Source organism: Pelodiscus sinensis, unplaced genomic scaffold (assembly GCF_049634645.1).
Source record: "Pelodiscus sinensis isolate JC-2024 unplaced genomic scaffold, ASM4963464v1 ctg83, whole genome shotgun sequence".
In the NCBI taxonomy this organism is placed as follows: Eukaryota; Metazoa; Chordata; order Testudines; family Trionychidae; genus Pelodiscus; species Pelodiscus sinensis.
This window is the reverse complement of record NW_027465848.1, coordinates 80,666-92,984: the sequence shown is the minus strand read 5'-3', so window position 1 is coordinate 92,984 and position 12,319 is coordinate 80,666. Positions and strand designations below refer to the sequence as shown.

The following is a 12,319-nucleotide window of genomic DNA, read 5'->3' as shown; positions in this document are numbered from 1 at the left end:
CAATTAAAGGTCTTGAAAACACGAGCTATGAGGCAAGGCTGAAGGAATTAGGCTTGTTTAGTTTAGAAAAGAGAAGACCGAGGGCACATGATAGCAGTTTTCAGGTGTCTAAAAGGGTGTTACAGGGAGGAGGGGGGACAATTGTTCTCCTTGGTCTTGATGATAGGACAAGCAGCAATGGGCTTAAATTGCAGTAAAGGAGGTTTAGGTTGAACATTAGGAAAAAATTCCTAACAGCCAGAGTGGTTAAACACTGGACTCGGTAGCCTAGGAAGGTTGTGGAATCTCCATCACTGCGGCTATTTACGGGCAGGTTGGATCGACATTTCTCAGGGATGGTCTAGAAGGTGCTTGGTCCTGTCATGAGGCAGGAGACTGGACCAGATGATCTCGAGGTCCCTTCCTGTTCTAGTGTTCTATGATCCCTGCCCTTTGTTTCCTGTCTTTGAACCAGTTACCAATACATGAAAGGCCCTTCCCATTTATCCCATGACAAGTGACTTTACGTAAGAGCCTTTGGTGAGGGACCTTGTCTAAGGCTTTGTGGAAATCTAAGTACAGTAAGAGCCAATGCTGAATGAAATCACACACAAGTCACTTCACATGCCCTTGATTTACATCACATCAGTAGGGAAAAACCTATGTAGCCAGAAACCAGAGGAATCTGGCAACTCTGTGCAGGGGCAATGGTAAACCAAATGTCTTCTGAGCTACAAAGCGAACACCGATCAGTCCTCCTCCCAGAGACACCAGCGCAGCACTTCCGAACGGTGAGCCTGCACGCTTCCACTCAGAACGCTGCTCCACTGGCAACCATGGGCTGAACAGAGACACTGGATTTATGGCTTAGGACGGCTGTTAGCCACTAACCTCCCGTTTGTCCCGACTGCAGAGGTGTTAACGGCCCACTGTCCTGAGCAGTCCCTTCCAATGTGTGCTACCTAACCAAAGAAGTGGGCCGTGCCCTCGAAAGCTCATGATCCCATCTACAGGTTTGGGAGTCTATAAAGTGCTACCAGACCATTGGCTAACTCGGCTACCCCTCTGAAACTTCTAAACAACCTGTTCACCTTTGCTCAGGTGATGTCTACACTGGCAATTGATCAACCAAATGTTTGTAATTCACGGGTGGTACCACCCCACGCCCTGCTTTGTACTTTGTCCACATAAGCGCCCTCCTGCTAACACAGAGAAAGCCACTTGTTGGGCTAGAAGTATTTTGTCAGCAAAAGTGAGGACAAACTGCATTCACGGGTGCCAGCCGTTGAGCAACAGGGCTGTGTCGACATGGCCTAGTCGCTAAAAGCTGCGTAGAGTACACATAGCCTCAGAGTGCTCTTCCCAGAACTGAAGAATAGTTCTTTGTGGCTTGAAAGTTTGTTGCTCTCAAGTCGGACTCTCATTCATTTGTGTCTCTAATAGCCAAGGACCAAAACAACTTCCATGACACGATCTTCAGAGAGAGTAACAAGTCAGAGATCCCACAGTAACTTAAACACTGAACAGGATCCAAGTTAAATGTTCAGGACCACATAAAACATTGACAAACACTGCATGTGCAAGTGGTGCAGAGCTACAGCCGTCATGGGGACCTACTTATCTGAACACCCCTACATTTCAATCTCCACATTAATGCTGAGTTACCCATAATCATGCTGGATTTTGTGCACTGTAAGACAGCCTCTGGGCAAGGCATGCAGAGGGGGATGTGCTGCTCTCACAGCTCAGTTTGCAAGCACTAATGAGGAGACAGCAATGCTAAGGAACGTTTTCAGACCGTGTCCTGCTGGCCCTCATGAGCACCAGCTGTTCACTTACTTCTCCACCAATCACGGCCAATGCAGTCTGCACACAAGGAGAAGGAAACCGAACAGCAGAGCCATTGCTACTCCTCCAGGGTTCCAGGGCTGGAGTGGGAGCCTCTGAAAATTAAGAGAAGATAAAGGCTATTTTCAGCTCAGCAGCTAATGCAAACATAAAACCTACACAAACACGCCCCTTTGCCCCACACAGCCCATAAAAACACCGGTGTGTTTTCACTAAACCATAGAGAACAAGCTCATGACATGAAACTAACAGAACTTGGAGACCATCTGAGTCCAGCACATAGCAAGCGTAACAAAGCAGTAATGGGGATGAAGCTGTTGCGTGCCTCAGTTTCTCTCTGTACTTTGTACTGCTATCCAGTGGGGGGGGGGGGGGTATGGCACACAAGAGCTGGCTCTCTTCTTGGGGAAGAACAGTAGACATGAGGTTTGTGTGTCCCTTTTCTGACAGGAGAGCAATGGCTGGGTCATCAAGTTCGCAGAGGAGGTAGCCATGTTAGTCTCCAAGATGCAGACTAACAAATATAGTAGACCAGTGGCACGCAACCTTTTTCCTAGCGCAGCCCCCGGGGAAACTTTGGTTGGAAAAAAAAGAGCGCAGCCCCTTTAAATGCTGCTCCATTTGCCTGCCACTCTCCCTGCATGTACGCCGTGCCAGGAAAAAAAAGTGGCAGCTGGCCCAGCACGGTGACCTCCCCCGGAAGACAGCCGCGGCCCCCTTGGGGGTCACAACACGGGTTGCGCACTGCTGTATCAGACCATGAGCTTTCATGGGTAAAACTCGCTTCATCAGACGTGCACTGGGTCATCAAGTAACTGCCTGGAACCGCTGGAACGGACCCACAGCCACAGAGACCCTGGGAAGCCCCAGTTACCAGAACGCTTTTCCCTCGCCCCTCAGAAGGGAAGTCAAGCCAAGGCCCCAGCCGAGAACAAAAGGAAAAGGTCCCGGATGGTGGAGTTAAGTGCTGCCCTTTGAAGAGACATGGGGCTCTCCCCTGGGACAGAGAAAGGCTCAAAGAGCGAGCAAGCCTGAAACGGAGACCATGGCGGCTGGGCTGGTTCATTGCACTGGCTTAGCCAGACGCACTACATCTTAACTTTTCTATGCACTGATCCAGAACTCCAGTGTAGTGTTCCAGCTGCACCACAATTCCAAACAAATGACTGGCCTTGGAAGAGGACGTTAGAAAGCGTGTAATTCGGTAATCGTGTAGCTGACAAATTGTGTTGGTTACATGATAAACCGATAAGTGGCTCTGCATTTGAAGGAGCTTGAGAGCTGGCGGGCAGGCATGTTGGCTCAGTCCCGGCTCGCATGGGGTCCGTCAGCTACCCCTACAGAGGCTCTGCCCGATTTATATGCAGAGTCACAGTGGGGGGGAGCTGCCGAACGCAGCGTGAGCCAAGACTAAGCCAGCACACTGGCTCCCAAAATACTTGAAATGCAGAGCTGCATGCAGAGGGAGGGCTGCGTGTAACCGGTAGCGTTAACCGGCTACACTAGGACATTCCTAGATTGGAAAGGGCTGCCAAGTGTCAACTCAAATACTTGAGGAGACTCATTGATCCCTGAAGAGCGTACAGACCTCTGCTCCTGGAGTCTCTCTCACTGGGACTCTGGGCAGAGCCCATAATGTGAACAGGAGTGCTAGGACCCCGGGGCTCAGTCTCACAGGTGGTGATGCTCCAGGTCCTACCCTGAAGGAAGAGTGAGACCCCTTTGGGCTCTTGCACACTGAAGGAAGGGATTCCATTCCACGGCTGGGGCTCAGCATAAATCCTGCAGATCCACCACAGCAGTGAAGAGGGGGCGGCGGGGCCTAGAGGTTCAGTCACATTTGTTCTATTAGGGAAAAAGGAGCAAAAGTCCGAGCCCCCAATGCCATATCAGTCCTTTGAAAGCCACGAGGCTTGGCCCTTCATTTCAAAATACAGCTACGCCATTCTTTTCTTTAAAAACGAGGTCCATCCAGATTCAGATGAGCACTTCGACTAGTCCAAAGAGCCAAGCGATGAGAAAAGCAACATCAACTTGCAAAGTTTGTGCACGTTCTTATTCTCTAGCTGGCTAGGTAAACTCCAGGACAGTTCTGCAACAGCAATCAGCACCTAAGCCAGCCAGCTCCAGAGGAATCTTACACTCACCCCAGAAGTACTTCAGTATTCGCCCATCAGCCAGCTGCACAGCTACTGCTCTGCTCTTCGGATTATAGCACAGACTGATCACATCCCCATCCACAGGCAAAGACAAGCTAGAAATAGGTACATGAGAGAGGAGGTTACGAATTGGGGATGCGAAAGGTTAACGTCACCCATTTAGGGTTCTGATCACCCGGTGACTAATGGGGGCTGGAGTAGGGATGTAAGCGACCAATCGACTAGTCGCTCCCCCCCCCCCCCCGCTGCCTCTATCACAAAAAAACAACGGGGAGGGGAGGGAGAATATGAGGAACCAGCTTAAAAGCCAATTCCTTCCAACTCCATGGGACGGGGCAGGAGGGCAGCTGCAGCCCTTCCTCTTTGAAATATACCAGAGTCCCAGCAGCGGCTCTTGTGCATTTCAAAGACTGAAATGGTGCGTGGAGCCCTGGGCCAGCAGAGAGTCCCCTGCTGATCCCTGGCTCCATGCAGCGCTTCCTCTTTGAAGTGCACCTGCAGGGGCTCTTGAACATTTGAAAGGCGGAACACGCACTAGTCCTTATCAACTACTCAAGGAGTTAATTAATCAATATTTAACATCCCTAGGCTGGAGCAGCTCCCCACTCTGCAGGCAGGGGCGGTGAGCTGGTAGAGCCGGTTCTAGCCCCCGCGCAGGGCTAAGAGCCAGTAGCCAGTCCCAGTGCAGGACAGTCTCCAGCCCAGATCCCACTCGGTCAGTTAACTGGTTAACCAGGATTCTACATCCCTGGTTACAACGCTGCAGTAGATGTACGCTGTAGTGGATAAGAGATGTGCCTCCGTAGACAAAGAAGTGGAAAGGGAGGGGTAGCAGAGACTGTTTCTGATGGTGCTAGTTGGCAATGAATGGATAGATAACACCAGTGCTTAAAAAAAAAAAAAGTGCCAGTATTCCAGGCTCAAAATTGTTGAGAAAACAAAAAACCAAAAAAGAAAGCCACATACACATCCTACAACCCATTCAATTAAGGCACGTTGAGAAAATAGGTGCCAGTACGCCAGCCCAAGGAGTACCATCACAAAAAAGCACTGGATAACACATTCACAAAAGGCTCACAGTCTCTGTAATGATGCTGAATTTGCACCAATTCAATCCATACTGTGAAGGAGAGAGTCAAGTCCCGGCCAGCCCCTCTGGCATGGAGCATATGCCTGCCAGCAACACTGACCGATCATGGCACACTACAGGACTTGTGTTCATCATGAGTCGTGGGATGCACAGATGGGCATGTTTTAAGCCTTTGTCAGATGGCCAGCAAAGCCCACAGCTGTAGCACATTCAGAAAACTCAAAAACTGATTCAGACTTGCCCACATCACACAATCCCAGCATGTTGGGCCCTGCCAGGCTTTAGCAGGCGGCCAATACAGCAGATTTTCACAACAGAGGAGCTTGTCTGCCCATATTTCAGCCCAACACCCTTTGAATCTAGGAGCTTCAGTAGGAAGAGAACTCAGGCTACATCTATAGGTAGACAGCGGCATCACTACAAATCATGGCGCTTTCCCCCAGGATACCTGGCTTTGGAGTCCAAGGGGAGGTGCCCCGAGCTTGTTGGAGAGGGACAGGCCGTTGCAGCTATAACCCCCCCCCCCCATTATTTCACAGTTGAAAGGCGGGCAGATGGGAGGTGGAACATCTGCAGGGATAAAGCATCTTGAAAAACGTGTTACTGAAAGTTCCGTAACCTCTCTGAGAATACGTCCCCATGGGACCTCCCCAGCCAGACTCCCAAGCAGTAATTCAATAAAAGGGGAGTGTTCAGGAGGCAAGTCCAAGCGTTTGGAGGACTGTGTCACCAAGGGCTGCAACATCCCCCGAAGCAGGAGCAGCATTATGGATGGAAGACCAAGTTTCAGTACTACAGCTTTCAGATGCTATACCCTTCAATAGGGCTACAGAAGTAGACTGGCGTATGCTTCCATTCCGTACGTGCGCCAGGCTGTACAGCTTTGCGTGCTGTCATGTCCCAGCGCATTAATAGCAGGGTTAAGACACTCTGGCAGCCTTTGAGAGAAAACAGGTTGTCCCTTCACCCTCTCTGCAAACGGTATCAATAGCCTAGGAGAGGCTCCAAAGATCTAAATCAAGGACTCTTCTAACACTGAGCATGTGGAAACGATCTCTGAGGAAGCAAGAGGCGCTGGGTAGATATTCCAGAGAGGCCTTCGGGAGGAAGCCAGAATGGGCAGAGGGGGAACCAGTGTCAGCCTGTCTCTATAAAAGGTGCTACGCGGTGGTTGTGGAGCCAGAACTACACTGAGTTCTCTCACGCCTCAGGAATGAAGTCTTGAAAAGAGATGAAAGAGAGAACAGGGAGCCCTTGAGTCAAAGAGGTTTTCTTTGAGAATTAAGCCGCAAACTGAGGTCCCACTGGGAGGGGGCTGCATAAGGGGAGAAACAAATGAGTAAAACGTCTGTGAAATCTGGCTGCAGTAATGGAGGTTCTCTCAATGAATTTCACTGAATTCCCCAGGTGGCATTTCCCATTGCTCAGGGCAGCAGAGGCCTGCCTCTGGGGACTCCTAGGTCTGCCAAAGTCTGTGGAATTCACAACGGTTGCATTTCCATTCATGATCCTGAAGGAAGCTCCTGCTCAGGGAGCCTGCAATTAGATTGTGGAGTCCTGTACGAGAGCTGAGATTTCCCTCTGACAGGAAGCACATCAGTTCCGTAGCCGTGGCGACTCTGCTGGGATCTCTGCCCTGCCCTTCCAGTTGATAGGACACACTTCTGCCTCGCTGTCCAGCATTACCCTGAAGAAATGGCCCTCTGTGGTGTGGGAGATGTGGGAGAGCATATTCTCAATGCTCTGAGTTCCAGAATATCGATACGGAATGAAACCTGCTCGGTGGGCCACTTGCTGAGGGCTGTGCCCCGGGAGGTGAACTCCGCCATCCCAAAGGAGTAAGAATCTTTGCTAACTGAAGAGGGGGAGGTGAGAGAACGGGCACCCACACACATTTCTGCAGGGGCTTCCATGCAAGTTTTTAGTGGTTCTTTCCACCACCTCCAAGCATCCAGGACTTTTGGAAGTCCTGTAACATATTTAAAGAAATTAATAAGGAGTACACATCAATCTTAGCTATCCTTGCAGTCTGACGCTGGATCACAGAGGACAACCCACACCCCAAGAATTGTAGGCAGGCTCTTCAGTTGTTTGCAGACTGTGCAATACAGTAATTCCCCATTTAACACAGTAGCTACATTTCAGAAAACGATTGTGCTAAATGAAAACATGTTATGCGGGGTCAATTGTCCCATTGAAAATATTAGAAAAGGTGGGGGTTGCGTTTCAAGCGCACGTGCACTCGCAGCTCCAGCCCGCACTGGTTAGCAGCTGGGACCAGGACATAAGGTTGGGGGGAAAGGGGCCTGGGGTATAGCAGGGAGGGGAGGTGTTTGGCTCTGGAGGAGGGAAGGGAAGGGAAGGACAGGGGAGGGGGCTTGCAGCCTGCGGCTGGGTTTCCCCAGCTGACTGGTCGCCGGCAGCTGCGCGGGGCATCCTCTGTCTCCTTACAAAGTGGCAGAGGTTTGCCGCTGGCTGCACCATTCCCCTTTGGCCAGATGCCTTGTGCCCGGCCAGAGGGGGTCACTAGGGAACGGCACTGCGAGCGGCAAACCTCCGCCGCTTTGCAGGGAGGCAGGGGAAGCCTCTAGCCGGCCCTAGGGGAAATCGTGTTATTGAGGGGACGGGGTCGTGTTGTTTGAAAAATGTTCCCAAAAAAACTCGTGCTATCGCGAAAACGTGTTAAGTGGGGAATTACTGTACCAGCAGGTTAGACTGGATGGAGTAGAAAAATCCCTCTGGGGAGAGACTCTGGCAGTTACCGAGTGGCCCTAATGACGTCTGTTCTTTGGATTGGGGTCAACATGCTTTTCTCAATCCATGTGATGGCCCATGGCCAAAATACACTTACAGCCGTGGTTGCCACCAGCTGGACCTCTCGTGCTGACTGCTCCAAGGAGAGCATTGTGGCTACGCTACATTGACAAATGGGCTACTGCTGCCAAGAGACGCTTTGTAAAGGCTGAGTGCTGTGGAAAGCACGGGGGAGGGCTTGTTAGCAGCAGTGTTCTGAGCCTACCCGGACTTGCACAAAATGTTTGTAGGATAGGTAGATGGTTACATGAAAGCAGGCGTCCAGGAAGTCACGAGCAAAGTACCAGTCTCCCAGATCTAGGGATCTGATAATGGCCAATGTCACCATCCCGAAGTGCCGGGAAAGGATACCGCTGTTCAGGTTCTTAGATCAAGGATTTATCTCCATCCTCTACTCCTACTGGGAACTAGAATCATCTTCCAACCAGCTCAGGAGGAACTTACTCGATTGACCACAAGAGTCTGGACATCCTGTTTTAAGAGGTTTGGGGAAAGTTGTCCATGAAGAGAGAAAAGGGTAAGAGTGAGTGGGAGTTGACAGAACACCCCATGCTTAACATCTCCAAAAGCCACCTGCCTGAGGTCATCTGTCCCCAGACAGGGAGGAAGTGGGACAACCAGTTTCCAAAGGGAGACTGAATGGAATCCTTCAGCACAGGACCTGACAGCGCAGGTTGTTTAAGCCATCAGCGGAAGCATCAAAATTGTTTCTTGCAGGGAGGTAGAGAGGATGTTGCTTTAGAAGAGCAAGGTCTCCATTGTTGGGGTATCTTCCTCTGTAGCCTTCAGAAGGTCTAGGAAAACTGATGTGGACTGTACTGGAATGACCTAGATTGCTACAGTGTTTGAGACCCACAGACCTGTCCCTATGCTGCAGGAACATACATTCCAAGGGACTGTCTCTTTGTTGTATGGAGGAAGAAGCTGCATCAGCTGGATATTAGACTCGGCAAGCAAGCAAGCACAGACCCTCATTTAGAGGAAGGGCAATTTGCACTTGAGAGGTGATGGTTAAAATGGGCTCAAAGGGTTGCTGAGGATCCTTAGCCTCTTCTAATGGGTTATGGAGGGACATTGCCAGGCACCTCACGAGGTCTTGAACAGTCTGAAAGACATACAACGGTGGTGGGGCGTCACCCCTTCATCAGGAGATGAAGAGGACATGAAGTGATGGGGCAATTCTCCTCCGTCTGCATGATCCCACTAACCTTGGGTGTCTTCCCGTGATGAAGGGACACACGGGACCGGAGGGAGATTGTACAGTACTGAGTGGTGGCCTGTGGGGTACCAAAGGCTGATCCAGTGGTGTCTGACAATAATGCAGTCTTGGGGCTTCTTTCTGGTTGGAGTCCTGTACAATCGCTCCCCCATGGTGATCGCCATGGAATCCTGTAGGCACACCGAAGTAGCAGATAAGGGAAGGGCCCCTAGGGATGGTCTAAACCGAAGGATTAGACACGCCTGGTGGAGTCTGAGACGGTTACATCTGAATATTGGATCAGTTGGACGTGGTGGAAAGGTGCAGAAAAGCAGCCCTGAACTGAGGCTTTGCAGAATCACCCCATGGACACTAACAAAGGTTCTTGTACAAGAAGGGTCACTCGGTCTGGACAGAGGGGCCCTGGCAGGCCACCCACTGGCAGAAGTTAGATCTGAAGAACAGCAGACGGATCACTCAATTTGCCTGTTTCTCTTCATTCCCCTGGAGGACGGGCACTTGGGCTAGATGGGCCACTGGTCTGACCCGAGAGGAATCGGAAGATGCTGGAGAGCTTTGATGTCTAGCAGACTGAGCTGATCATAGAACACTAGGGCTGGAAGGGACCTCGAGGGGTCATCGAGTCCAGTCCCCGCCCCTTGACGAAGCTGGGACAGCGAGAGCGGCACACTGGGGAGGCTTGAACAGGAGCTTGTCTGACAAGGATGCACAGGAAGCGACAGTACCAGGGCGTGCTCAGGACCTGTGCATCTCAGGGCCTCCAAGTCAGCAGCTTCCTGTGTTGTCTGCTAGGAAGCTTGTCCACTCGCTGCTTCTTGTGCAGTACTGGCGGCTCAGTACGGAGCCAGAACGTAACCGTAGCTGTACCCACGAAGGGATGAAAGGTCTCTCTGGGATTTGAGGGGACCTCTTATGCCCTCACAAAGGAGAAAGAGGCTGCTTCTTGGAAGCCCGAGCTCCATAGGCGCTGCTGCCACCACTTCAGCCTGAACTATTGAGGCGGATGAACAGAAGAGGAAGCATAAACCACTGGGGCTGGAGACGGCTGCATTAGAAGGGCCTTGAATCTAGGTCATCCCTCCTTCCATGATCTACCTGTACACCCCCTGCCTGCTGACACAGTGCTGGTCTCTACAAGGCAGCAGAGGCCATTCAAATGCATCTCCGCACAGGGAGAACACCTGGGGCAGGTCTGGCACCGCGAGGTCTATGGCATAACCCCGAGGAGGTGGCGAGCCAAAGAAAGAGAAGAGAGGGGACTAGCTCCTATCACAAACGAAGAAGAACAAAGTAACTAAGAGACAGAGAAATGGAAAGACTAACCAAGCACTGAGCAATGGCTGGAAGCCATTGAACCAGCTGAACACGCAATTGCTCCGTCCTGAGCCGCAGGCAGTTAAGGGTTTGCATGGCAGCTGGTCCTTACTTGCCCTTGCTAGGAGGCACAAGGTGCTGCTTCCGCAAGCAGACACTGCTTTGTGTTCTCTGGCCGAGCGCGCACCGGTAAAAGTACCGATAGTTCTGATATGCAGAAAAGAAGCAGCCATTCTATTTTACTGTTCCTAATTTGCAAAGGGAGCGCTGGTGGCTCAGCTGCGTCTCCTACATGAGCAGTGAACAGGCCACAGAACCCATTCCAAACTGCCAGCTGGGTGTGGCAGCAGCGGAAGATGTCTTGGCTATTCCTACAGTGGGTGGAACTCAGGGCGGAGGGAGATGCTGGACTGGTATCCCTGAAGAGCAGAGTCCCCTGTTCAGCTTCTGGGCTCTGTGCCACCAATATGTCCAGCCCTGACCAAGCAGGCACTCCCCTGGGAGAAACATGGCACGATCTTGTGCCCCACACTCATTCCACAGCATCACCGCTGAGACCCCAGGAACGTGCTGGCCCTACGGGTGGGACATGGACTCTTGTATTCGAGCCATTTCCAGAGCCTGCGTTGCTCCAGCACACAAGTGTCCCCTCTAATAGGACACCTTTCTGCAAGTGGTCCCCACATCATCATAGCTGCAGGGATGCCAGCCAGCCTACCATCAGCTCCTCCCAGGCCCCTGGAGCAGATCTGCTCAGAGGTCTTTATTCATTTCTAGAATGACTTGACTTTTCATCAGCCACATGAGGAGTGGAAAGCTCTTTTCCAGTACCGGAGATCTAGGCAACCTCCCTCTGCCTCAGGACGTCCCGTCAGGTGGTGGATGACGGAGTGTGCGGCGAGCTGCCCCTGGCTGACTGCCAAGAAGGTGCTGTCCTGCAGCCAGGTGAACAGCCGAAACGCCAGGGGGTTCACCCGCGTGACCTCACCGCAGCTCACCTCGAGCCTGTACGATTGAAAGAGAGAGATGGAGAGTCAGTATCAATGGGCCAGTCAACCCACCATCACTATCTGGAAAGGAGGACATCCCGGACACTCCAGCCAGCAAGGGGTTAGACAGGGATACTAACCTGTTTTGTAGCTGCTGTTCTTCCAGATGTGCTGCGCGCATTCATTCCACTTCAGGCGTACGTGCATCCAGCGTGCAGCACTGGGGAGGTTTCCCTTCCCAGTACCCATCAGGACAGCGCACGTGCCTTCTGCCAGCTTGTGCTGCTGAGCACCCCGGCTGCCAACAACTCTTTCTGACTTGATGTCACTATGCAGGAGCACGGGGATGGGATGTGGAATGGAGACGTGCGACACACCACGAACAGAGCTACAGAACAGGTTACTAACCATTCTTCTTCTCCGAGTGATTGTACAGATCCGTTCCACTTCAACCGGCGTGCACTTGGTGAATTCAAATGATAGACTGGAGCCTCCGGCCAATGTACTACTACACATCCAAACCTGGCATCATCTCTAGAATGCTGATACACAAACATACGTACTGCAGACCAAGCTGCAGATCTACAAATGTCCTGTAAGGGCCCTTGAGTTAGACAAGCAGCAGAAACTGTGTGAAGTCTCAGAGTGCGCTACCACCCTGCTTGACAGTGTCACACTGGTAATGTGAGAGAGACAGGACGTCCTCCACACGAATTTCTGAGCTGCGACTGCAGTACCCTTCATTCTGTCCATGACTGCCATAAACAGCCTTGAGACTGATCTAGTTCTGTCCAAGTAAAAAGCCAATGCTCTCCTGCCATCCAATACACAGAGTCTCTCCTCATCCTTGTGAGCACAAGTCTTAGGAAAGGCGGCAGGCAAGTATATTGCCTGATTAGTTTCTCAT

The 12,319-nt window shown here is 51.5% G+C and overlaps 1 protein-coding gene across 4 annotated transcripts in view; it reads right to left on the bottom strand.

Moving 5' to 3' along the window:
• Positions 1-12,319, bottom strand: part of ELP1 (elongator acetyltransferase complex subunit 1) — an 81,470-nt gene that overhangs the window by 43,832 nt on the left and 25,319 nt on the right. For all 4 annotated transcript variants that reach the window (XM_075914990.1, XM_075914991.1, XM_075914988.1 and 1 more), the window contains exons 13-15: positions 11,255-11,428; positions 3,975-4,081; positions 1,819-1,922 (exon numbers count right to left, since the gene is read on the bottom strand). In XM_075914990.1, the coding sequence (XP_075771105.1) occupies positions 1,819-1,922; positions 3,975-4,081; positions 11,255-11,428 (385 nt within the window). The remainder of the gene's footprint in view (positions 1-1,818; positions 1,923-3,974; positions 4,082-11,254; positions 11,429-12,319) is intronic.